Source organism: Panthera pardus, unplaced genomic scaffold (genome assembly GCF_024362965.1).
Source record: "Panthera pardus isolate Hobbes unplaced genomic scaffold, ASM2436296v1 HiC_scaffold_12, whole genome shotgun sequence".
Classification (NCBI taxonomy): domain Eukaryota; kingdom Metazoa; phylum Chordata; class Mammalia; order Carnivora; family Felidae; genus Panthera; species Panthera pardus.
In genome coordinates this window covers 38,751,920-38,779,829 of record NW_026526677.1, presented here as the reverse complement: position 1 = coordinate 38,779,829, position 27,910 = coordinate 38,751,920, and the positions used below count along the sequence as shown (strand labels likewise).

Sequence of the window (27,910 nt, the reverse complement as noted above, 5' to 3'; positions counted from 1 at the left end):
ATGAGCATTAAATGAATTGGTATATGCAGGCTGCTGCCTGGTACTTACAGTGAGGGCTATCAGTTAGCTGTCAGTTTTGAAAGAGTTCTTTCATTCAAAAATAGTTTAAGATAATGAACTAAATGGAAACCAGATTATCTTCAATTTCCTGCCTTTTGAGTGGTGGTTTTCATTCTACTTTTGGATTGCGTTTTCAGAGGAAAATGGGTTGAGTCATTATTCTGTGTTTGTTTTTTTTCCTCTTTTCTCCCCATTCATTCATTTTTATATTTTCTTTTTTTAAATTTTTTTTAACGTTTATTTATTTTTGAGACAGAGAGAGACAGAGCATGAACAGGGGAGGGGCAGAGAGAGAGGGAGACCCAGAATCCGAAGCAGGCTCCAGGCTCCGAGCTGTCAGCACAGAGCCCGACGCGGGGCTTGAAGTCACGAACTGTGAGATCACGACCTGAGCCGAAGTCGGACGCTTAACCGACTGAGCCACCAGGCGCCCCCATTTTTATATTTTCTCAACAACCACATTGTATAGGAGTCTGGACTTGGTGATTTTTAAGAAAGAGCTTAAATACTATATGGCTTCAATTTTCATATTGGAGTAAATGGATTCATTCAAATGTGTAAGAATTTGGGATTTGGAATAATGTTGATTTCTGTTCAAGAAGATTATTTCATCTAGGGAATCTCATCATGTGGGAAGAAACACACAAGAAGTAGCTTGCCTTCTGAGTACATTCAGCTGATAGTCATTCATCATAAAGATGCTGGAACACAGGTATTAGTTTTATTGAATCCAAGTTGGGTTCATTAACTACATGCTCATATGTGTATAGGACCCCGTTTATTTGTGTAATTCACAGTCTGGTATTTAATCACTGGTTAATTTGATGCTGTAGTGAATCAGTAAACTTCTGGTACCAGATCATTTATTTTTAAAAGACTAAAGCCTGTGCACTTTATTTTGACTGCATGGGAAGAGTAGTGAATAAATAATTTGGACCCTTGTGACTACAGGAAATTGCTATTAATTGAATAGCAACCAAGGAAGGTAGATATTGAGAAGAGGGAAGCTAAGGTGGCTTGTAGAGAAGAATAATAGATTAGATGTCAAGGGTTCAAATTCCCTGAGGTCACCTTCCAGTTGGTTAGCCTCTTATGCCTCCATAGGACAAAAATATGAATATATGCCTATCTGTATGGTACTTGTGAAGAGGAAATGAATACATGCAAAGTACTTAAAATGATGCTTGGCACAAAGTAGTGACCAATAAATTCTACTCACTATAAAGAATAGTTGCAACCAGAGATAAGAGGATATAGATGGCTTTGCCAGTGGTATGACACTTTTCCATCTCATTTACTCTTGGGTGACTTTCCTTTATCTTTGTAAAGCAAGAGAATAGCTGGCCAACATCTCCCCATTTCGCCCATATCCCAGCCCCTGAAAGCCACCATTCTAGCCTCTGTTTCTGTATGACTTTTTAAAAAATTCCATATATGAGTGGTATTGCACAATTTTTTATCTTTCTCAATTTATTTCGCTTAGCATAATAACCCTCAAGGTCCATGCATGTTGTCTCAAATGGTAGGATTTCCTTTTTTCTCATGGATGAGTTATATTCCTTTGTGTATCTAGGTACATACACCATCTTCTTTATCCATTCATCTTTTGATGATTTAAATGTACCAACTTCCAGCTATAAGATGAATAAGTTCCTGGTATCTAATATACAGCATGCTGATTCTAGTTAATAATTTCATATATTTGAAAGTTACTAAAAGAGTAGATGTTAAATCTTATCACCACACACACACGAATGGTAGTTATGTAATGTGATGGAAGCATTAGCTAAGGCTATGGTGGTAATCATTTTGCAATATTTAAAGTGTATCCTACTTATATGTTTTACATCTTAAAGTTACACAATGTTATATGTCAATTATATCTCAATAAAGCTGTGGGGGAAACAAAGATTTGCTGCCTAATTCAATCAGTGATAAGGGAAGGTGATCAGCATTTTATGAAGACATTCTGTTGCCTTCTCAAGACTCAAATACCTTGTGGGTGAATTTTTCCCCTTGTTGGAATTAGCCACTTCTTTCTGTAGTAGAACTTAGGTTGCACTAACAAGCTTCATGTTCATGTGACTGTCTCTCTGCTAGATTTGATTCTTTTGGGGCTGGCTTTTTTACTTAGCATGAAAGCCAGAAGACAGGGACCACATCCTGCTGACCTTTGGATCTACTGCCTATGGAATCCAGCAGTCTCTTAATACCTCTTGAATTTCCTTTCCCAAATGTAGGGAAGATAAGAGACCATTGTAGCTTCTACATTTCCAGTGTTTTCTTTGGTTAATCCAACTGATAACTCATGAGAAAACCCTGGACCTCTTTAGAAGAACTCACTGATTTTGTTGGTACCATTGGCTGAAGTAGAATTCAGATACTGATGGATTCAGATAGGCTGGGCACAGCCTGAGGCCAAAAGTAGATTAACTTTCACTCACTGTGCTGCTTTCCTTGCAGACACTCCGAATAAGGTTATGGACACTCTCAAAAGTCAGAATGTCAGGCTGGGAAAAAATCTGAGGGTGCTGTCTTATAATACTTTCGCGCTGTCAGCTAGAAATTGGTATGCTTTGGTTTCCAATGGCACAAAGAGATATATTGTTTTATGACAAAATTTGATTCTGAAATTGAGCACAGTAGGGAAAATAAACATTAGCATGATTTTTTCAAATATCTGACATAGCTATGTTTGGAAAATACATTTAAATGTCAGAAAATCCAACAATATAATTTCTGCATTATGGTGTATTTAACTATAAAAACACTCCTTTACTATGCATTGATGACCAAAAGGTTACTTGAATTTTTAATCTGCAAATATTTGACTTGGCAGGTGAGCTATTTGTTTGACACATACCTTAGAAGATGATGTAAAAACCCATTTCACCAGGCAACAGAGAAATTTAACAAGTAATTTCATTAGCTTTGGAGCTGCCATAACAAAATGGTACAGATTGGATGGCTTAAATAACAGAAATGAATTGACTCGCTCTCCTGGTGGCTAGAAGTCTGAGATTAGGGTGCCACCATGGTTGGGTGTCTTGTGAAGGCTCTCCTGGCCAGCAGCTTATTGTCTTCTCCTTGTGTCCTCACATGGAAGAAAGGAAGGGTGTAAGCTATCTAGAATCTCTTCTTTTTTTTTTTTTTTTCAATATATGAAATTTATTGTCAAATCGGTTTCCATACAACACCCAGTGCTCATCCCAAAAGGTGCCCTCCTCAATACCCATCACCCACTCTCCCCTTCCTCCCACCCCCCATCAACCCTCAGTTTGTTCTCAGTTTTTAAGAGTTTCTTATGCTTTGGCTCTCTCCCACTCTAACCTTTTTTTTTTGTTGTTTTTTTTCCTTCCCCTCCCTCATGGGTTTCTCTTAAGTTTCTCAGGATCCACATAAGAGTGAAAACATATAGTATCTGTCTTAGAATCTCTTCTTCTAAGAGCACAAATCTCATCTTGAGGCACCACTCTCATGATGTTATCGAAACATAATTACCCCCCAGAGGCCCTGTTTCCAAATACCATTGTATTGAAGGTTAGGGCTTCAACCTATTTGGGGGGACACAGTTCAGTCCATAGAAATTATCTAGACACCTCCCTGGGTTGTCTTGTCATTTCCCCCCTTCTCTCTCCTTCTTTTCCTTCTTTCTTCCTTGTCCTCCTCCTCCCTTCTTCTTGTCTTCCTTCCTCCTTTTCTTCCTTTTTTCCTTTCTCCCTTCTGTACCTTTTTTCTTTCTGCCACTAAAGCTCCTTGTGATAACGTGCTTTAAGGAATAGGCATTCGTGGATTGAAGCTGATAGATACATTTTGCCTCATTTGAAGTATTTGGGGAAAAACTGGAGCAAAACTTCTAAAAAATTAATGCTTGGATATGCAACTTCTCTAGAAGGATCATAGATCTAGCCCACAATCTCTGAGAGGTAGTACTCTAGAGTGAAGAGTATAAACTCTGGACCCATCCTACCTGCTCTGCTGGCAGTTCAGGAGTATCTCTTAGCTATGTGACTTGAGACAATTTACCAAACATTCACTTCTTTCTTTCTTTCTTTCTTTCTTTCTTTCTTTCTTTCTTTCTTTCTTTCTTTCTTTCTTTCCTTCCTTCTATCTATCTATCTATCTATCTATCTATCTATCTATCTATCTATCTATCTATCTATCTTTGAGACAGAGAGCGACAGAGCATGAGCAGGGGAGGGGCAGAGAGAGAGGGAGACACAGAATCTGAAGCAGGCTTCAGGCCCTGAGCTGTTAGCACAGAGCCCGACGTGGGGCTCGAACTCAGGAATGGTGAGATCATGACCTGAGCCTAAGTTGGACACTTAACTGACTGAGACACCCAGGCGCCCCCCAAACATTTCTAAACTGTGCTTAGCACATAATAAGTGCTATGCAATGATGTCCCTTATTACTCCATCATGGCATTATCCAGAAGGAGCTCTGATTGTCCACAGTCCAAACTCTTGCTGTCGTCTTTCCACCACTGAGGTTCAGTGTCCCTTTTTATGTGTTATTGGCCTCATACTGGGCTTTTTCCCTATAAAACAGAGCCATTTCTTTGTTCTTGGAAGTAGGAAAATAAGATAGATGTATGTTTTATGAATAATGAGAGACTTTATTTCTTTGTGGGAGGGGCGTATTTTGCATAGATATTAGCTACTTGGCTTCTGTTAGGCATTTTGTTTATATTCCTAAATTCTATAGGCATTTTATTTTTCTCCCCTTGCTTCAGAAGAAAACTGTAATTATAGAGAAACATGGAACATTGGATAAAGCACTAGTTCACAGCTAGAAGACCTTGATTCTGTTATCAGATAATCTGCTCAATGATTATCTGTATAGGTTTGGGGCTCTGTTTCTATCTTCTCTGGGCTTCTGTTCCCTCATCTGAAAAAGGGCATAATCCTATTTTTTCTGCCTGACTGGATTTTTATAAGTGCAAGTCAGAGATAAAATAGGCCCCAACTTTAAAAAAATATCCAGTATGACACAGATGGAGAGTATTCACAATTCTAATATAACAGCTGACTGGCCAATGCCACCGTGTTTTTATAAGTCATGATGTCTGTGAAGACAGGAGATTAAAGTCTGGTAGAATTGCTCTGCAAGTTACCTTACTTGTCTATGGAGAATTTGCCCAGATCCATGCTTTTTGTGAATATACGTTTGCTAGTTCTGGCTGCTTTTGGTTTGCAGGGGAGATGCCAACTCAGTTGGTACAGTTAATGAAAGAACAGTGAGAAGACTTAGGTCATCTGAATAGTATTTTCTAGGACCTGTATCTTGGGAAAGGCATCTGGAGCATCTGTCAGCTTCTTAAAACAGGAGAACAGATGGGTAGCTCAAGAGAAAGTGCTTCGGAAGCAGGCTTTTATGATCTGTGGACAGAAAAACTTGAATATGTCAAGAACTTTAGAACAGGGAACTGGTAGGCTTTAGATACTCTCTGGTCCAAGTCCCTAATTTTATATATGGGAAAACCAAGGTCTAGAGAAGAAGAAGTGACCTGCCAGGGCTATAGTTAGCTAACAGAAAAAGCAGGAGGATAGCTTTACTCTTGACTGTCATTCCAGGGCTCTTGGTCCAGCAGTCAGAGTGGAACAAGTATGCTTCTTGGAGTCACCGAGATCTGAGTTGAAATTCTAGGTATCCTATATGTAGTTGTTGATGCTAGTGCATGGGATGGGAATAATGAGATAGGATCTCCACAGTGCTTGATACAGAGCACAGTCTCAGTAAATCTTGCTTTTCTTTCCTCTTTCTGTTTCTTTTTTTAAATGTGCATGAAGAGTAGGCATAACCACCTCCCACCAACCCCCTGAGTCCAACCTTCGGACGTTGCCTTTTTCTAGGAAATTCTTAGGAGCAAGTCTGAGTAGATCACACATTTTTATTAAAAGAATTCTTTACATTTGCTTCTGTCTTTGCTACCCAGACCCTGAACTCTAATTTAATGATGATAATGCCAAATTTGGGTCTGTGTTTGCTCTGAACTCTTATGCAGATGGAGGCTGGTGATGTATGAAGAATCATTACGCCACATCAAGTTTTGTTTTAAAGTCCATAAGTACACCTTTTTAAAATGAAAACAAACTACTTCACCATCCTGGGGAGGGACATAAATCATGTATTTTTATTACCTCAAAAGACCACCAGAAGATGAGCTCTAATATTTCAAAGGTGACAAGCAATCTATACGAATAAATCGTAATTTGAGCCCCATTATACTCGAGCTGATATATACTGCAGTCGGGTTTATAGATGTTTCTCTAAAAATATTAAAAAGAAGAAAACAACCAGGCCTTTTGTCTCTAGTTTCTAATTCTATAGGAGGCAGTCAGTCTTAAGCTACCAGCATAAAGACTGTATCAAGCTGTGGGCTAAAAAAGCTGGGAGCAGAAGGCGCCTACCTGTTTTGGGGCTCCGGGTCACTGGAGCCTTAAGTGTGAACGTGTTAAGATCTCTTTAAAAGAGCCAAAGAAGCAATGATGCATGATGTAGCATTGCTATTTTAACAGAGTGTAATACCAGACCAAATGTTATGAACGGCATTGTACGCAGACCTAGAATTTGAAGATCTTCTTGTTTACATATGCTTCCTGGCAGCATCAGATGTATGTAACAGAGTCCTAGGATGGAATTGTTAGTGAGGGCTAGAGCTGGCACCGTGAGAACAGTGCCCACTTTGAAGTCAGACTATGTGGATTTAAGCCCAGGCTCTTATGCTTACTGACTTCGTGCCTTGGGCAAGTGACCTAATAATCTGAGCCTCAGTTCCCTCATCATGGTGTGGGGCTACCTACTTAATTCAAGAGGAATACATGAAGTGATGAGATGCCATCTGTGAAATACCTAGCATAGTATCTGATACAAAGAAATGACAGCTATTTATTGAGGATTAGCCAGGTGCCGTGGGGGTGTTCCTAATTTTATCCTATGAGGTTATATACATTGAACCTCTTACTCATTTTGGTATTACCCTGGGCCTAATGGTGTGGGGTTTTTTTTGTTTTGTTTTGTTTTGTTTTTGTTTTTAGTCCATTCATCCCTCCAATAGTCAGGTTAACTGTGGTTCTTCTTATAACAACTTCCTAGACGGATTGAGACGTTTATTAGCTTGAACCTGAACTGGAGTGTGTCCAACTAACACCTTGAGGTTCAGCCTCAGGCTTAGCCTTTTCTTGTCTTCTGGTTTTTGGGTGAATATCACACCTGGAAAGACCATTGCTTGAGAAAGAAATCTGCTTCAGGCAGAGCATCAGCACCACCTGGACAAAGGTCGGATGGCTTTCAGGTTAAAATCTTTGGTGCTTTGGGCCGTATGCAGTTTCTTTCTCCGAGTTTCAGTTCATTCTTTCATTAGGGAGTTGTGTTCGTGTGTTCATGTGCTTGTTTTTGTAATTATTCATTACCTTTCAGAATCTTTGTGAACAATAAGCCAACGTTCATCTTAGGCTCATTTTAAAAATCTTAGCTCACTAGTTCTCAAGATTGTTTTCTTAGGATATCTCAATTCTCTGAAGATGTTTGTTAACTCTGTTTTCATTCTTTCTATAATCAGATTTGCTTTTGAAGCACTCTTGAGTCCTACTGAAACTGTCTGCAGGGTTGTGCCTTTCCCTGACGATAGAGAGGCAATTTTTATTTTGGCAAATGTGTTGCCATTCTATCTCCAGCCCCATCCTAAAACCAGGGAAGTTCTCAATTCCTTCCTTGCTTTTAGCTCCTCGTCCCAAGGGAACCAGCTAGCTGATTCTAAACACTTTACAGTTTTTTTTTTTTTTTCTCCCCTCTGCATTAGTTATACCACGAGGTGGTTTTTATATTTGGTGTTTGCATGATGGGGGATAAGCAACAAAGATAAGGTTGTAACAGTTGAATTTTCTGGTACATTCATCAACCTTTCTGCTTTATTTGGTGCTGTCTGTTTCTGGAATGGTACCTGGAAATTAGGACATATGCAAGAGCTGAGATTATCAGTGATATGAATTGAAAACGAAACCAACTGAGACACTTCACCATAGCAGCAGGGATGTATGACCCGGGGTCCTGTGTGAGACCCCATGCATGTAGAGAGTAAAGGTTGGGTAAGTCTATGGGAGAAATTCTCACTGGGGTTTTCTCACCATCCCCTTGTTCTGTTTTTGAAAATAGTTTTATTTAGGGCCTTTGAAATCTATGAAACAGAGCAATGGTTCGGCTGTTTGAATCAAAATAAGCTTGTTGCAGTCAAGTAAGTCCTTCAAATCTAGATGAGGCAGATACCTCTCATTAGTTATCCAGAGGCCTCAGGGAAATGAAGCAGGAGTTTCTCTCTGGGTGGAGCTGACAAGGGTCCATGACAGGGAAACACTCATTGCAGTCAGCAGCCTGGTTGGTGGCTGTGGCCCATGGGCTGAAGATTGAATTGCCTCTAAGGCAAGTCCTGACTAGTTTCTCATTTTAAAGAATGCCTGGGCACCCCGGCAGAATGAGATGGAGTTCCGTGTGGCCGTCTCTCTGAGTAAAATACCAACGTGTTTAGCCTTCAGCTTGCCCAGCTCCAATCCATTTTCTTCAGTACAGCTGACTGATATTTTAAAAACAGAAATTGGTTTATGTCACCACCCTGATTAAAGTCTAGACTCCTTCCCATGGCCCACATGGCTCAGCAGGATCTGGCCTGAGCTTATCTTTCCAGTTGTGCTTTAAACAGACAAAGCTCCTTCCTCTAATGCTTCTCAAACATTCTTCTCTGTCTGGTATGTTATTCTTCTCCCCTTTACCTGTTGGACTTGTGTTTTAGGTCTTGGATGAAGCCTCACTTCCACAGAGACTGCTCCTCTGGCCCTCTCAGCCTGGATCAAAGCCCCCTGGTAAAAGATCTCACATTCTTGGTAGGACTTAACAAGTTTTGCTCAATGTCTTGCCAGGCTGCGAGGTTTGTGGTGGCATTTTGTTCATCCTCTGCTTCAGGGCTTAGCAGAGGGCTAATTAATGTTCACGACTCAGTGATTCTCTCCCTTCCTGACTCTGCACAGACAAAAAGTTTAGTCTCTGTAGTTTCCCTTCTTTCCCCCTGCCTCCAGTCTCTACGTGGTGAATTTCTGTGCATCTTTTAAGATCAAGCTTAAGGATCTCATTTTTGAGATGCTGTTCTTAGTCACCCTCTATACCAGCCAGGGTGGGCTCGATGGCTTAAATCAGTGAAAGCATATTTCTAGTTCATGCAACATGTTCACCAAGCTTGTCTGGTTGCCTATGCCTCACTCAGGGACCCAGGCTCAAAGAGTCTCCATCTTTGTGCTTCCATGATTCCCAACGCCAGAACAAGAAAATGGGGTAAGTCAGGCGCTGGCTCTTAATATTTCCACCTGGAAGTGTTGTGCTTTGTTCAGACTTCATGATCACTCATACAGCTCTGCTTAGCTTCCAAGAGGATGGGGAAGCACAGTTGTGTGATGTGCTCAGGAGGAGGAAAACTGTTAATATCTGTTCGCTGAACAGCACTAATGTCAACCAACTTCCTCCAGTGCCTGGCTTCTCTTGGTGTTCCCAGCCTCTCACTTACAATGATCTATTCTTCCACTCCCCCATAGTCCTGGGAAAGACCTTGTAATCATCAATAACTGAATCACTTTCAAAATATTAATGTTAGGCACACTGCTTTGTAACCCCTCCTCTAGCTTTCTAGCTCATGTGTTCTAGACCCTCACTATAACTACACCTTGCCTCCATTAGGATTGCTGCGGCAGTTTGGGTTCCCCCAGAAGCAAACTTGGCAATGGAGACTGGAGTGCAGGAAGTTTATTAGAGAGTGCTGTAGGGATGAATGCCTCTGGGGAAGGGAAGAATGTAGGATTGGGCAGAGGGAAAAGTTAGCTCAGTCTCAGTGCTCTGAAATCTGGATGGTCCTTTAGAATTCTCTTGAGTTCGGGATGAATGAGAACTAGTCTTTGTAGGTCGCTCCCAGGATGGAAGTGTGACTGTGACTATAATCTCTCATTGGCCAAGGACAATTTCCTAAAAAGGATAACAGCTGAAGATTGTTAGCAGGCAGTACTCCCCTTAGCTGGGGGATTAAATTCTTTAGTTCTGAAGTGAGATCTCACGAGTGTAACACAGTGTCCACCCCTAATTTTAATGCATTTACAGCTGTCTACCTCCTTCTTCATGTCCTCACATCTCTCTTCAATAGCCGAGATTCCTTCCTACTTCATTATCATCACCTCCTTCTTAATACCCTCAATTCCCTCGTATCTGTCTTTACCCATTATATTTGCATAAAAACTCCTTTAACTTTCCACCTACCGTGCTATTGCCCCAAAATATCTGAATGAGACTGGAGAAAACACATGGCCATGCTGACTGCTGTCACTTAATGCACTTTTGACTGCAAATCACAGTAGCTCTTCAGCCACCTTCCCACATGCTCTAGTAAATTTTTGTTCCTTTTTTTCAAAATGACTGTTTTTTAATACCATTTCCTCTCTCCTTAAATATCCGATATGCCCTCCCTTTCTTGATTCTCAAATGTTACCCTCTCTTTGCATTTCACTGAGAAAATAAAAATAAGTGAGGGAGAACTACTTTGTCTCCCAGCCACCGAATAAGCCAGCCATCTCCACCTCTTTGCTTCTCTCAGCTTCATTCTTGTTTTGAAGGTGATGTGTTCCATCTGCATGCTGGAGCACAGTCCCTCTTGCCTTCTTCCCCAGGACTTTGCTCCTACAGTGATCTCTCTCTTCAACATCATCAGTTTGCTTCACTTGTATTGAATCCTTCCCAACAGCCTGCAAATGTGCTGTGATCTCTTCCATCTGTAAATAAGACTCTCTCTACACCAAGTCTCCCCAGAGCTGCTCCTCCATTTTTCCTTATGGGAAAAAAAAAATCTCAAAAAGTTTGCCTTGTTTTTCTCTCTTCCCTCATCTTCCATTCTCTCTTTAATGGACTCCAGTCAGGCTTTTCTCTTCCACTTTCCCAAATCTACTCTTATTAGGTCAAGGTCAGCAGTGAACTACTTCTTGCCAAATCCAGTGGTTAGTTATGTCTTTATCTTATTCAGCAGGTGACAAAAATAATCGTTAGTCCTTTCCTGAAATACTCCTCTTGACTTTTATGGTATCCGCCGGTGTGTGAAGCAAAAATGCTTAAATGATGCCAGGAGCCGACTTGTTAAAAGAATTCTAATGTCCTGGGTGCCAGAGAGATCCAAACAATATCTCATGCTCATGTGCAGTTACTATTCTGTCTTAAGTTTGTGGGAGAGTTCCCTCCACACCTTAGCTTGATGTAATCTTATTATATAGTTTTAATATTCCTTTTGTCCATTTATTTTAATTGTGCATTGTCTTGGATCACCTTTGAAAGCACATGATCTTGTGCAAGTATAACACTTGGTTTATTGCCTGAATCATTTCTCTAATTTCTGGTGTTTTGTTCTTTATAGTTATGGAAGTCTTGCTAACTGCAAGTGTCCTTCTAGGACCTCGATTACTGCACAATAACTTTTGTTTATAGGCTGAGAGATGTTTAGTGCTTAAAAGAATCTGGTGTTACTTCAGTGTGTTTTATCAGGAAGTAAGTCAATCTACTTTTACTTTTAATATAGATAAGTGAGATTATAGGTGTTTTTGTCTTCTGTTTCTACACATGAAGCGTATTAGGACTTCAGTGATTACCTTAATAGTAACACTGTGGTTGACTATCATCTTCAAGGTGCTTTCATTAAGTAAATCATCATAAAAGATTGACTTCTGAGTTCCACTCCTGGGTGTAGCATGTTCTAACAGGATGGTATATATTTTTGCCACATATTTAACCTCTCTAAGCCTCAGTTGTCTACACTGCAAATTGTGGGTAGTGCTGTACTGTGATTGTGGAATTGTTTGTGGATTAAATTAGATAAGGAGTTTAAAGATGTAGGTTCAGAACTGGCCTGCATGACCAATTCATGAGAATTCTGGAACTCATACTGGTTAAATGGAAGTCACAGGCTAGTCAGTGGAAGAACCAGAACTCACATTGTCTGTCTTAGGTTCTTACACTGTGCTGCTCCCTGTTCCTCTCCTTCACACATAAGCAGTCTGAGTAAAATGAACGTAAAGCCATTTCTGAAAACAACTTCCAGAAAAGACTCAATTAAACTCTGTACTAAGGTTGTAGGTGATTCTCATTCTTCCCATGAATGCTTATGAGAAAGTAGGGGATGCTCTGATCTCTGTTCCAGAAAGAAAAAGATGTTTTTGCTGAATCAGCCCATTATTCTGTCTCATGGGATGAATCTCCAGGTCAAGGGATGAAAGGCATCAGTTTGCATTAGACTACAGCTGCTGTCTGTATTCAAAATACACCATGGGAGAAACTGGCTGCACCATCATTTTTTAACAGATGGATTAAAGCATGTCTTAGTAAGACACATGAGCAGAGAAGCCTGGATTCCCTTGATCTCCCTGATAAAAGCTACACCATGTACAGTGGACATCTAATAAATATTAATTGGCATCAACTCATTGGACATAGAACTCCTTGATTTTGGATGTTTAAATCCAGCATCCTCCGTGGTGAGGGATTAGTAATAGTAGATTCAGTCTTCATACCTCTAGGTTTCTTAGCTGTTGCGTCTCACTGTGCATCTTTCTGGAAATACTTTCAGCTCAAGATGGGATCTGATGCACTTGAATGCAGCTGAATTTGCATTTAAGATTTTGTGTTTAATGCATCTTGCATTTTCTCTTAGCTTTGTTGGGCATTTGCCTTTTTAAATTTCATTGCAACATGGTTACATGATAGTTCCGTCATTCACCTCACTGTGATATTGCTTCTTTTTTTCTTTTTCCTCCTTCAGATATTGATGAGTGTGCAGCTAAGATGCATTACTGTCATGCCAATACTGTGTGTGTCAACTTGCCTGGGTTATATCGCTGTGACTGTGTCCCGGGATACATTCGCGTGGATGACTTTTCCTGTACAGGTGAGACTGAAGAACCAACACTGTTTTTCTGATTCAGCCCTTCTCTGCCCCATCTGTGTTTTGTTAAATTTAGATCCAAGTGTTGTCACCTAATTGGTTTTTCTCTTGCATTATTTTACCCTCACCTTTAGAGAAAAAAGTGATGAAAGAAATTTTATCTGCGCAATTTATTTCTACTCCTAGTATCTGTGTGTGTGTGTGTGTGTGTGTGTGTGTGTGTGTGTGTGCGCGTGCGTGCGTGCGTGTGCGTGCGCGCATGCGTGCTCGGGTCTTTGATTTGAATTTGAAGTCCCCCGTTGCCTATAGTAACGTTGAGGGATGTAGAGACATCAGTTTTAAGAATAGAAAAGGATCCATCTATTTTCCTTCCATCATGATAAAATGTTTTCGTATATAAGAAAATGTACTTTGTTCCCACTGGAAAAGACAAAGATTCGATTTAGAGGGGGAGAAGGAGTATCTGGTGAGTAGAGATTGGACAAATAGGGGAGCTGCTCAAGACTCTTGATTGACAAATACCGATGGTGTCTCCCCTATACGGCGGGGCTGTCAGCACTAAACTGGAACTGCAGGGTTGTGTGGTCAGTGCCTTCATTGAGTAATGCTGGCTTTGTGAGGCATTTGGTGGCGGGGGGAGGGGGGTCCAATATACTTCCAGTTATGTATATTGAGATATGAACTGTAAATTGGTTAGGGATTGTAGAAAGTTCTTCTTTTGGTCAAATATCTTTAACCAGTTTGTAACCTGTAAGAAAACTGCCCCTTAAACATAAAATGTCAGTCATTTTGTACCTTTCCTTGACTCCTGCATCTTCATTTGTCCCAATAACGTTTGCATATAGACTGAATTTTTCACTCATGGGGCGCCTGGGTGGCTCAGTCGGTTAAGCTTCCATCTTCCGATTCAGGTCATGATCTCGCAGTCTGTGAGTTCAAGCCCTGCGTCGGGCTCTGTGCTGACAGCCCAGAGCCTGGAGCCTGCTTGAGATTCTATCCCCTCTGCCTCTCTGTCCCTCCCCCCATTGTGCTCTCTCTCTCTGTCAAAAATAAATAAGCTTTTTAATTTTTTTAATGTTTTGATTTATTTTTGAGACAGAGAGCACGAGCAGGGGAGGGGCAGAAAGAGAGGGAGACACAGAATCTGAAGCAGGCTCCAGGGTCTGAGCTGTCAGCACAGAATCCGACATATGAGGCTCGAACTCATGGACTGTGAGATCATGACCCGAGCTGAAGTCGGACGCTTAACCGACTGAGCCACCCAGGTACCCCAACAATAAATAAAATTAAAAAAATTTTTTTACACTGAATTTTTCACTCCGAATGGACAGCCACTGTCAGTGTATTTTATTGCAAGTGACCTTTTCAGAAGTGCAGAAAGTTGCAAAAGTTAGGGAAGCATGTTTATATGTCCATGCAACCTTTTCCATTTATTTCTGTATATGTATAGGTTACTATTTTTTGGCTAAGGAGCTGGTGATTCCAGATTGATGCAGGTTTCTGATGGCCACAGGTGGCCAGTCTCATTTATCTATCTTTTATGTAGTATAACTAAAGTTCCTGGAGAAAAAAGAGATTGTGTAAACATAGCATGCTGAGATCTAAACATTTTAACAGGGGCACAAAACTCTTTGCGACCTGTAAACCAACACAATATGAAAATCTGATGTTCTCTATGATGGTTTCTCTGTTCTTAGTAAATCCAGGTCATCCTGATTTACTGTAACCCTATGGTTAGAAGGAACCAGTGAGTATTCTCCCAACACAGCATCACATATCATGCAACTTGATAAACCTTGATGAAGGTCCTTCTGTGTAGAAAGAGCTTGTTGAAATCATATCAGAATATTGCCTGTTTTTACTTTTTCATTAAGGGAGGAAGACCAGAGCTTGGTGGTTCTTGAAAGCCTCTTAGGGATAGGTGCCCTGCCTGGTGGTTTATATATGGAACGAGATGGAAAATGTATTGTTTATAGAACTGGTTCCACAACTGCTTTTACAAAGCAAAAGATAAGGATGTGGGTATCAGTGGGTACCCAAGCATCCCCCCTACAAAACAAAACAAGATACTGTGTAGCTCTGCAGAAAAAAAAAACCTGTACAAACACACATCATACATGCACGAAGTTTTTGTTTTGTGTGTGTATGTTTTGTATCAGAGGGAATGGGTAAGTTAGAGCGAAAGAAAGAAAAACAAGAGGGAGTCAGAGAACAGTCACTAGTCGGAGAACAGAAGACCAGGTGCTGTGAAGGACAGAGGACCATTGAAAACCTCCCTGTGGAAGGAGAACTGAAAGGACTTTTAAGGGTGGGAATATATAATGTGAGGTTTTTTCATTGTTTTGCTATTCAGTAGGCAATGCAAGTTTTCCTTATGCCTTTCAAATCTGCAGCAAAGTGTACCTATCCTGCATGCTGGATGAGCCCTTCCCCTTCTACCCTGGTGGACTTAAAGTTAACATGGTATACACAGCAGAAATGTGTGTATAGGATGTTGAGACCTCAGAGACAGAGGTACTCACTCTGAAGTAATTACTCCTGTCCCTTATCCACGTGCCCAACGTAAACTTCTACATCACTATCACAACAGTTTCCTTCTAGGAGTTTCTGAAGTCTTGATGAGGGATTTGGAATTTCCATAGGTTGGAATTGGGAGTAAGGTCTTTTTCTTTAAGAAACTTTCTTTGATCCCAGTTTCCATCCTGCCTGCTGCCCCATCTTTTTGCTTTTATTCATGGCAAAACTTCTTAATTGTGATTACTGTCCTCGTTTACATTTGCTCACCTGGCATACCTTCCTTAACCTCCTCCACAGAAGGCTTTCATGCTCACTATTCCACAGAGGTTGTGTTTATCAAGGTCAGCCTTGAACTCCATTTTGTTAAGTCCAGTGTTCTTATCTTCTGGGACCTCTCAACAGCATTGAGCGTTGACCACACCTTTCTCTTTTAAACACATTATTTTCTTGCCTTTCCCTATTTCCTGATTGTCTTTCTTCGTCACTGCCGGTCCTGCCCAGGCTCCCTAGCTGTTTTTCTTTCTCTTTTCACATTTTTAAAGGTTAGAGTGCTGCAGAGCTCTGCCCTGGATCCTGTTTCTTTGTTCACCTACATATACTTTTTAGATGCCTTCATATCATGTAGGACTTTCACAGCACTCCGTCGATACTTTCTCAGTTTCTATCGAGTACAGTATTTTTTTCTGAGCTTCTGAATCCTATCAAACTGACACCCACATGTAGATGTTTAAGAGGCATTTCATATTAACTGTTTAAGAATGACCTCTGGATTTCTTTCCATGTTGGTAAACTTCCTCTTTCAATTTTCCCCATCTCAGCAAATGAAAGCCTCATCTACCCAGTTTTTCAAGCCAGAAAGCTAGGAGTTATACTGGACTCCTTTCCTTCTCTTGCCCCTCCACCTTCAGTCCAAACACCAGTCTTACTCTACCCTCTACATCCTGTCCTAAATGTGTGCACTTCTGCCTATGTGCTTTATTACCAAACTACTAGACCCCTGACACCACACTGGACTTTGTGTTCCATTCTTGCTCCACTATAACTCACTCTTCATTCAGTAGCCAGAGCAAAGTTTTAAAAATAAGAATTTTCAAATATGCTTAAACTTCTCATGTAGTGTCCTATTACACAGAAAATCAAATCCATACTTACTTTTATATGAAACCCTATGTGGTTATTCTCTTTCCTGTCCCTATTACTTTGTCTTGTACCAATTCCATCCTTGTCCATTATGTGGTGGCCACACTGACTTTTGGAGGTTTTTTATTTTTTTTCCCCCCATTCAACATGCTTGTTTTCCCATAGGACCTTTGCGTGAGCTCTGTCTCAGAAGTTTTTTCCTCTTGATATCCCCATAACTGGCTCTTCCTTTGTCATGCAGGTGTCAACCTAAAAATGATAGGCCCAGAGAGACTTTCTCTGATTTGTATAATTAGCCACCCATTATCCTATCTCCTGGTTGTAATTCTTTATCACTTATCACCATGTAGAATTTTCATTTTTTATATGTGATTTTCAAAAATTGTCTCTTATTAGAACGTAACATCCGGGAGCCGCAATCTTTTCCCGTTTGCTCACTACCTATCTTGGCTATTTAAAACAGCCAAGGGCAGGGGGCAGGAGGGGTGGGGGCTGTGGGGTGAGGTAGAGAACATAGCTGGGCAGAGAGCAGTGCTCAGCAAATGCTTATTGAATGAAGGAATGTGCAAAACTACTTAGGCTTGCGCTATGTACCTCTCTAAATTTCATTTATATAAAAATGGCTCATATCTGCTGTATCGTTAACTGTTAGATTATTGAGGACACCAAATTTTATATGTGAAAACATTTATCGTGGCACTGTCATAAGTGCCATCAGGATAGGATGTTCTGCAGTGAAAACCCCAAATATTACTGATTTAAAATAACAACGTTTTGTTTGCTTTTCACTGGTCAACAGCGTGCTCTGCTTGCTGTGAAAACCCCAAATATTACTGATTTAAAATAACAACGTTTTGTTTGCTTTTCACTGGTCAACAGCGTGCTCTGCTCATCATAATTACTACTGATTGTAGTAATCATAATACTGACTGATGGAATAGTCAGTATTGGGAATATTGCCAAGATGGGGAAAAGAGAGCCTGGAGGGTCTTGTAACAGTTGTTATATGTTCTTGTCAGGGAGTAACAACATACCCTTTCTATCCTCTGCTAGTTGACTAGAACTAATCACCAGTACCTAACTAACTACAAGGCGATGAGGAAATACAATTCCTACTTTGTGCTTGGAAGGGTTAGAAAACCAAAATATTTGGTGAACAGTGCTAATGAATACCATAGTGACTTACACTTAATAGATTCTCAACAAACTTTGTTTCCTTTGACACGAGAAGCTGTTCATTAAAATAACCTTTTTTTTTTTTTTTTTTTTAAACAGCAGTTCACAATGTGCTGGGGAAAGTAGTCTCAAAAGGATAAAGATATTAAGCACTTCTGTACTAAGTGCTCTGATGGAAGGACAAGCAAAATGCAATAAGGAAAAGGTGCTTGATTTCTAGAACAGAGTGTCTGGAATATTTTTTGCAAACCAAGAGGAGCTATTGGAGTTTCCTGGGGCTTGTTAGCATGCACTGAGTGGATTAGCTTAGGATTTTACAGTGTGGAATGTGGATCTAGTGAGGAGAGCTAAGAGACAAGCATTCTCCCTGCCATTTCTCCTCTAGACCAGATTCCAAGGCCTCCATTACGTGCTTTCATATTAAGCTGGAACTCTGATGTTTACCTTGGCATCCTGAAAGTGAGCCTGTTAGGGCAAAGGTGCTCTTCACTCTCCAAGGTAGATTAGGTCCCCACCGCCAATCTCTCTCATTTCTTTATTGGCAAAGAAGACTTCTTCCTCTAAGTGATCATTTGCATGTGGTAGTAAGTAAGGTATGTACTACCTATCGGCCACTGTAAGATGTCTTTTCAGATGTTTCATTTTCCAAAGATAAATTTCTGGGAGAAATTGACAGGCCTGAAGACATCCTTTGTTTGCCCCACGTTCCTGATAGAGCGTTTCTCATTATTGGCATTCCTGAATTCCAAAGATCATCCTAGACTCTGTCCTGGATCAGTTTCTCTGTCACTGTTGAGTTGGTCTTCTAAGTATGTCTAGGTCACTTTTTTCTTTCTTTTAGGATGCCATTTAGCTTCCTAGAAGTCAGTAGGAATACTGAAAAGTTGTATTCAACCAAAAATTAGCCTAGAGTTAAAGATTATCTAGTAACTTTGGTAATAGATTGATTATTCAATAACTGATTGCTTCATCCATTCATGAATCTGATGCATAATTAGTGTCAGTCATGAGTGTTAGGAAATGTGGTGGTTGAGAATAGTGATAAATGACCTCTGTGCCCAGAGAGTTCATGGTTAATGAGGCAACATCTTCACATGAAAAAACTCAAATGTACATTCACTCTCAAAAATATTCCAGTGTTTGCCAAATCAATCCCTCTTGAAAGTTTTAGAATTTAGTTGAGTATTGGGTGTTTAATCCCATGTTAGCTGTTTGTCTCTTACAAGTTTCAAAGGAGAAATCCTGAAATAACTTCCAGGGTTTATGCCGATAACCACAGCCCTTTCAGAAAGGTTGCACCTGAGACAATAAATAGATGCCAAACCTGATGCCGGAGGGGAAAGACAGTATGTCAAACAGAAAAGAAGCTTTAACTCTTTCGTCCTTCTTTATCTTGTTAAAATTGAAAAAGAAATTCTATGTCATGGGATAATAAAGTTAGGAGGGTTCAACACTGAGAATGCTTGCCTGTAACTTAAAATGTACTGTAATTTCATTTTTACCCTTAGAGGCTGGGGATTCCCTGACATGACCATATATTATAGACGAGGCTCTGTACTTTTTTCCAGGAAAGTTTCCATTGCCCTTTGAAAGGGTGAAGTCTGAAGCATTGGACTCTTGACACTGGACTAGTTTTTTGCCTTAGAATCTGTGTGAGTCTAAATCACTTTCTCTCCTGTAAGGGAACCCCGAGTTGCCCTTGCTCTTTTGTGAATTTTGAAACGGGAGGATTCCCTGAAATTGACTTGGTGGGGTGCTTTTTATCTTCTCTGTACCTTTTGATTTTTGGAGTGGTCAGCCTGCTTGATTTATTGGTCTCTGACCTTCATTTATCCCCAGTTAAACTCCCTATGTTGAGGTTGTTTGATAAGACGTTATCATTGGATACTCAGGCAGCTTTAAAGGAGGATACTTGTGATTTATGACAAAAGCCGCAGCAATAAGACAGGTACTTGACAGTAATGGGGAAGCATTCATTTTTATGCCAAAAACTTCCCATGAAGGTAAGAAATAAAGGGAACAAGTGAGATAACATATATCCCATGTGATTTCTATTACCTCACTAAAAGGATTTTTATTTTCTTGATATTGGCAAGGAAGTGTATGTTTGAAATACTTCAAGTAAGCTTAGTTGAAGTTAGAGATAAATAATAGTCTATTAACTTAATGGTTTAAGTTAAGTACCTTGTAATGAAAAGAAGTGAGGCAACAGTTTAAAACACTTAGGAGAAAAAATTAACTGTTAGAAATTTTAAACGTTTTCTGGAAAATGCTTTTTTCCTAACGATGATACACAGAACACTTTAACTATGAGGTACCTGATTTTTTATTTATTGAGCAGAGCCATATGAAATAGGGCCAAAACACAACATTCTGCAACTTGAAAGAGCATGGTAGTAAATTTCATACTGATTATCCTTACCTATAGAACACACAGCATGTGCTTGTTTTGGACATGCTTGTTCTTAATGACTTTTGACTATTTGGCAGCATTAAAGGGACAGATAACTAATTGCTTGGTTCTCAGTCTCAGAAGAGGTGATCCGGGTTTAAGAATGACATTCCAGCTATGGATCTGTAGACTGCCTTCACTTTAGTGGAAAATGCTGTATCAGATGCTTTAGGATGCAAATCTACTTTTTATTAAAGATGACCAAGAACATTTATTGATATATTGAATAAGGAGAGTCAAAATAAGACCTGTACTTTTGGATATTCCATAACCCAGCCAAAAGCTCTGATAATCAATATGAGACATTTTCCCTTTGTTTTGATTTGTTTGGCCAGTATGTCCTTTTTTTCTTCCCTTACTTTAAATAAGTGGTTGACGGTGTTACCTACCTCCCCATCTAGAGGAGCGATGTGACAAAAGCACAAAAGTACAAAAGCAGGATTCCAAAATCCTAATGTTTTAGTGCTGAGGTTCTCAGCATATATACATATATATACATATACATACGTATATATGTGTGTGTATATATATATACATATAAGTATATATGTATATATATATATATATATATATACACATACATACATACATGGAGGAAAAAGTCAGTATTGGGATCTACTCCTAGAACTTTGGATTTTCATTTGGTGTAGGATTGAGACCTGGCTTCAGTTTGTTTAAAGGTCCAGGTAATTCTGTTATGCAGTCTGCTTTTTGTAAATCAGAGAATGTCAGAGAAGAATCCAAAGGGAGGAGAATTGTCCTTTCTACTATAGACTGGAAAAACCAGAGTGGGTAGTATAGGGTCAGGAGGTAATGAAGGAAGAGACTTGGACAGTTTCTGGAGGAAGGGCCCTGCCTCCAGGGCTGCATTCTGGGATATGTAAGACAACATCTTAGCAAACAGAATCCAACAGTACATTAAAAAAAAATCATTCACCATGATCCAGTGGGATTTATTCCTGGGATGCAAGGGGAGTTCAATATTCACAAATCAATGTGATATATCACGTCAAGAAGAGAAAGAATGAAAAGCATATGATCGTTTCAACAGATGCAGAAAAAGCATTTGACAAATTACAACATCCATTCGTGATGAAAACCCTCAACAAAGTAGGTTTAGAGGAAACATACCTCAATATAATAAAGGTCATGTATGAAAAACCCATAGAAAATTTCATATTCAGTGGGGATAAACTGAGTGTTCCCCTTGAGGTGAGCAGCAAAAAAAGGATGTCCACTCTCACCACTTTTACTCAACATAGTACTGGAAGTCCAACGCATGGCAACCAGACAACAAAAAGAAATAAAAGGCATCCAGATCAGGAAGGAAGAAGTAAAAGTTTCTCTATTTGCAGATGACATGATATTATATAGGAAAAAAAAAAAAAAAAAACAACCCCACGAGCGGCACCTGGGTAGTTCAGTCGGTTAAGTGTCCGACTATGGATTTTGGCTCAGGTAATGATCTCACGGTTCTTGGGATTAAGCCCCACGTCAGGCTCCACACTAACACCATGGAGCTTGCTTGGAATTCTCTCTCTCTCCCTCTCTCTCTGCCTCTCCCTTGCACTCTCTCTCTGTAAACACACACACACACACACACACACACACAAAACCATGAAAGACTGCCAAAAAACTGCTAGAACTGATAAATGAATTCAGTAAAGTTGCAGGATACAAAATATGTAGAAATTTGTTGCATTTCTATACAATAATAATGAAGTAGAAAGAGAAATTAAGACAACAATCCCATTTACAACTGCACCAAAAGTAATAAGATACCTAGGAATAAACCTAACCAAGAGGTGAAACTATACTCTGAAAACTATAAAACATTGATGAAAGAAATTGAAGACAATGCAAGGAAGTGAAACGACTTTCCATGCTCATGGATTAGAAGAAATATTGTTAAAATGTCTATACTACCCAAAGCAGTCTACACATTGAATGCAATCCCTGTCAAAATGCCACCAGCATTTTTCACAGAACTAGAACAAAAAAGTATTAAAATGTATATAGAACCTGAATTGCCAAAGGAATTTTGAAACAGAAAAGCAAAGCTGGACTTTTTGCAGACTTCAGGTTATATTACAAAGCTGTAGTAATCAAAACAGCATGGTGGTGGCATACACACACACAAAAAGATACATAGATCAGTGGGACAGAACAGAAAACCCAGAAATAAACTCACAACTATATGGTCAATAAATCTTTAACAAAGGAGGAAAGAATATGCAAAGGGAAAAGACAGTCTCATCAACAAATGTTGTTGGGAAGAATGGACAGCAACATGAAAAGAATGAAACTGAACCACTTTCAAATTCAAATTGGATTAAATACCTAAATGTGAGACCTGAAACCATAAAAATCCTTGAAGAAAACACAGGCAGTAGTCTCTGTGACATTGGCCATAGCAGTATTTTCTAGGTATATCTCTTGAGGCCAGGGAAACAAAAGCAAAAGTAAACTTTTGGGACTACATCAAAATAAAAAGCTTCTGCACAGCAAAGGAAACAATCAGCAAAACTAAAAGGCAACCTGCAGAATGGGGGAAGATATTTGCAAATGACCTGTTAAAGGATCATTATACAAAATATATAAATAAATGATACAGTTCAACCCCTAAAAAGCAAATAATTCAATTAAAAAATGGGAAGAAGTCATGAATAGACATTTCTGCAAAGAAGACATCCATCTGGCAAACAGATATATGAAAAGATGCTCAACATCACTCATCATAAGGGAAATGCAGATCAAAACCACAATGAGATAGCACCTCACACCTGTCAGAATGGCTACTAATAAAAAAAAAAAAGAACGCAAGTATTAACGAAGACATAGAGAAAAAGGAACCCACTTGCACTTTTGGTGGGAATGCAGACTAGTGCAATGACTGTGGAAAACAGTAAAGAACTTCTTCAAATCACATTACTGGATATTTACCCCCAAAATACAAAAACACTAATTTGCACCCCTCTATTTATTGTAGCCTTGTTTACAATAGTCATATTGTGGAAACAGCCCAAGAGTCCATTGATAGATGAATGGATAAAAAGGTGGTGTATGTATACCATAAGTAAGCCACAAATAAGACTGAAATCTTGCCATTTGCAACAACATGAATGGAGCTACAGCATAAAATGCTCAGTGAACTACTAGGACAGTCAGAGAAAGACAAATACTGTACGATTTCACTCATGTGGAATTTAAGAAACAAATGAGCAAAAGAGGAAAAGAGAGACAAAGCAAGATACAGACTTTCAACTACAGAGAACCAATACAGAGAACCAGAGGTGAGGTAGGTGGGGGGATGGGTAAAATAGGTGATGGGGATTAAGGAGTGCACTTGTTGTGATGAGTACTGGCTGATGTATGGAATTGTTCAGTCACTATATTGTACACCTGAAACTAATATAACACTGTATGTTAACTATACTGGAGTTACAAATAAAAAATAGGACTGAAGAGAGAGAGAGGCTATGGGATGCCTCTGTTGGTGGGGCCTTTTGAGGAGATTCTGAATCTTCTGTGACATGATTGTTGTAATGCTTCAAAGAGCTCGAAAGATAGATGACCTCTCTGGGGCGACCTGTGTTCTCTGGGTAAAGAAGTAGACTTCTTCTCTGCCAGTGTCTTGCTCATTTGGAGTCCCCTAGAGTCATGACACAACCTGATGGAAGAAGAGAATTCTCAAAATGACCGAGACAGCATTTATACGACCCTATTTGTCCAGAAGAATATGAGAAAAATTCATTAAGTTGAGGAAATTATAGAAACATACATTACTTGCACATATGTTTGTGACTAGGCTTCCTTCCCTGCCATGGCATGTGAAAGAAACAAAGTCAACAAAAGGAGAAAAAAGGGAAAAAATGAAGAGGCTCCTCATTGTGTAGGGTAAAAATTCATGGAACTTTTGGTGTTCGAGGGCAACTTCAGTTTTCCATATGTAATCCTGGAAAAGTCAAAGGCCAAATATTTATTGCATTTAGTAATAGTAGTGTTAAAATAATGCTAAAGTGTTTTTTTTTTAATTAGCAAATATATCTTAGGATCCCGAAAGGCATTTCCCTTGAGGTTTCAGGGTGAAAATAAATCTGAAGGATTTGTGCAGTGTTTGGCTTCTTTGCAAGGTTTAAATGGGAGGGAGTTCTTATACCAGCACTATTGTAAAGTATCTAGGACCATTGACTGCTGAAGAGCAGCTAGGATGAATGATGGGGCTTGCCCCCAGGGTGTTTGTGCACAAACCTATTAAGTACTGTGTTGCCCTTGATCCAAGTTCATCAGGAAGCCTTGTTACTATTTCTGTACACTCTATTGTTGGAATTGTGCATGCAGAATCGCAATTAAGCTTTCACATAAAAGGAGTTTGATTAAGGATGCGTTAGCACTTATGACATTATTGAGGCTGGTCTTGTAACCCTGCTGTGTCCACATTTGAGTGGACACAATAAATAGACATTTCTCTTTAATAACCTAATAAGCTATCTTATATTCTTTGTTTCCATCTCAAAGATTTTGGTAAATGCATATGCATAGGTATTTCTATACTTTTTAAAGGTATAGTGAGGCATTTTAGGATTTTTTTCAGGGTAATTGAGAATATATTACTTATTCTTGGGCCGGAGTGAAAGCTCTAAATTTTCATGGTTAAAAATCTAGTGTATAAATTAGTGTATAAATTTTACAGGCTGAAAGCTTTGGCTCTGCCACTTACTTGCTTTATGAATTGGAAAACCACTTGAGTTCTCTGCTGCTTCTTCAGTATCCTCTATACATCCTCACAGAGTTGTGAAGGATAAAGTAGGACAGTGTAGGCATATCAGTTCAGATAATTGTAGCTGAAAGAATGAAAAAAAAATAGACTCCACTGGCTTAAATGATAAATATATTCTCTCATAACAAAGTCTAGAGGGACAGTGTTTCCAGAGTTAGTTAATTCAGCTGCTCCATAACATCATCAGCAACACAGATTTTTTTTTGAGTTTTTATTTTCAGCATGGTAGTTTGAAACTTGATATAGCTCCCTTCAAGGTCTCAAAAGGGCTAAGTAACTCCAAGCATCACATTTTGACATAATTGTGTCCCAAAGTCAGAAGGGAAAGAGGATTCCCTTTTTAGAATACTTTTTTTTTTTTTTAATATCAAAGAGAACTTTATCAGAAGGCTGTCCCCAGCAGATTTGTTTTCATGTTTCATTGGTCAAAACTGTTTAATATACCTACTAATAAAACATGGAAAAAAAGAAATAGCTTGAATCAAGATTTATCCCTAAGTTTGGGGTAGATCTCAGCTTCCTTTTTAGTACTTAGCTAACTGATATCTAAATGAATTTGTGTTCCATTGTCAACAAAGGGGAAGGGGGTGTGTGTTTTTGTGCACACATGTGTGTTTATATGGATCTACAATTGTGTAGGCAACTGGCAGCGTCTATTAAGAGAATAGTCAGAGTCTTGAAAACACTTGCAAGCTTAGGAGTGACTAAAAGAGATGTAATTAGGTATGTGATTCTGTGTGTGTGTATCTATCTATCTATCTCTATATATATACACCATATATTTACATATATTTTAATCACCCATTTCTGGAGATGGTTCAACAAATAGGCACCTTCATACATTGCTGACAGGAATGTTAATTGATAGAAACTTTCTTGAAAGCAATTTGGCCGTTTATCAAAAGGCCTAGAAATATTTATAGCGACTTATCTAAGGAAACAATCAGTCACAATTACCTGAGAAGATTTTTATTAAAGCCATGTATTCCATTTATTTATAAGAAAAGAAACTGAAAGCAGCCTAAATATAAACTAATGGAAGTTTGATTAAATAAATGACAAGATTGCCATATATGGAAATACAATGAATATTAAAATAATTTTAGAAGAATATTCTGTGTCAATGGAAAATTCTCACTGTGTATTATGAAATTCAAAGCAGCATGTATACTGCTTTCCAATTAAAATAGTAAATAAAAATTATGTATGAACACACATAATCCCACACACACATACACAGACACACAGAAACTCAGGCAAGGAATAGCCCCCAAAGAAATAGGTAACAGAGTACCTGAGTGGATGGGTATATATGATATCTTTTCTTTATACTTTTTATTGTCCAGATTTTCTATGGAATAGAATATGATGCTCTGAATCTGCATTGTGTTTTAATATTAGAACAATGTTAATCACAATAACAGAAAATGCTAGACAAAGGTAACATAAGTTGATTTTGTCCAAATCCTCTCTCATCCTACTAAGTTAAATTTTTAAAAATGTTTATGACTTGGTAGTGCTAATGCCTTTTGCCCTTAGTGACATAGATGATGGGTCTGAAGTAAAGAGACGTAAAGCAGTGGCTTTGCTTCAGCATATTTCTGGAGAATTTGGCCAACATGACAGTTAAAGGACTCTTGGAATTCTGATGCTGGATCCTGGAAGGTGACCTGATGGGTAAGTTCCACCTGCCCAGAAGGACTTCTAGGTTCAGGTGTGGTCCAGTTCTTTTCTGCACTGTGACCAAGACAGAGATGCAGAGGGGAGATGGAACAGGCCTGGGATTTTCCACGGCAAAGCAACCACTGGATGAGAATCCAGCAACATAGATTCTAGTCCTGATCCTGCTACCAGCTCACTGAATGAATATCACCAACTCCACCAACTCATCAGTTTTCTTTGGACCTTAAAAAATCAAGGTTAACTAGCTCAATAGGTTTTAGTCAGAGAAGCTGGGATTCCAAATAAGTTTTCTTTTGAAAAGAGTTTAATAACAACCTTGCAAACTACTATTCTCATTCCTTAATTATGTAAGATATGGTTCCTGACCTCGAGGAGGTTATGGTCTCTTTGGGGGACATAAAATTTACATTTAAGGAGAATAATTTTATAGGGCATATAACTAAATGTTAAATTGTGAGGTATGGGCAATAAACGTGGGGAAGAGCCTTGGTGCCAGAATAAAGGTATTAATTACTACGTGGTGGACAGATGTGTTTTCCACAGGAAGGTGTTTGAAGGCGTTTGACTTTCATGTTGGGTGGGAAATTCCAAAAGAAGAATTGAGAAGTAATAGGATACCTAGTGCTTTAGAAATAGATCCATCTCTGTGTTTGTTGATCTACAAAATGACCTAGTACTTGCCTGTGTAGAAGTGGAAAGGAAGAAGGCTCTGAGTCAGACAGGCTTGTCTTGCTGCCTTAAGTCCAGGCATTTGTTAGCAGTATCATCTTGAATCAACTTCTGACACATCTTTCTCCCAGAATTGCAAGGAGCAAATGCAGTAATATTTATAAAGTGCTTAGAAGAGGGCTCTGCACAAAGCAAATGTTCAATAAATGGTAGCCATTACTGTGTCTATTTACAGGTGAGGAATTTGACTTGAGAATGTAGGGAGGTTAAGGAATTACCCATAATCACAGGCTAGAGAGTAGCAGAGCAGAGATAGAAATGCAGGAGTTCTAATTCCAGAGATTCAAATGCAGCCTCTATTCAGAGCTCTTTTGAAGATGCCTTCAAAATGGTAATGCAATATGGTTTGCAGCTGCTTGGTAACAAATGACCATTGTTATTTTTTATATATTTTTTAACTTGGTAAAAATGTTCATTT

At 39.2% G+C, this 27,910-nt stretch overlaps 1 protein-coding gene across 2 annotated transcripts in view; it reads left to right on the top strand.

The window, feature by feature from the left end:
* NELL1 (neural EGFL like 1) overlaps positions 1-27,910 on the top strand; it is an 874,069-nt gene that overhangs the window by 392,726 nt on the left and 453,433 nt on the right. For both annotated transcript variants that reach the window (XM_053899887.1, XM_053899886.1), the window contains exon 13: positions 12,893-13,018. In XM_053899887.1, coding sequence (XP_053755862.1) covers positions 12,893-13,018 — 126 coding nt within the window. The remainder of the gene's footprint in view (positions 1-12,892; positions 13,019-27,910) is intronic.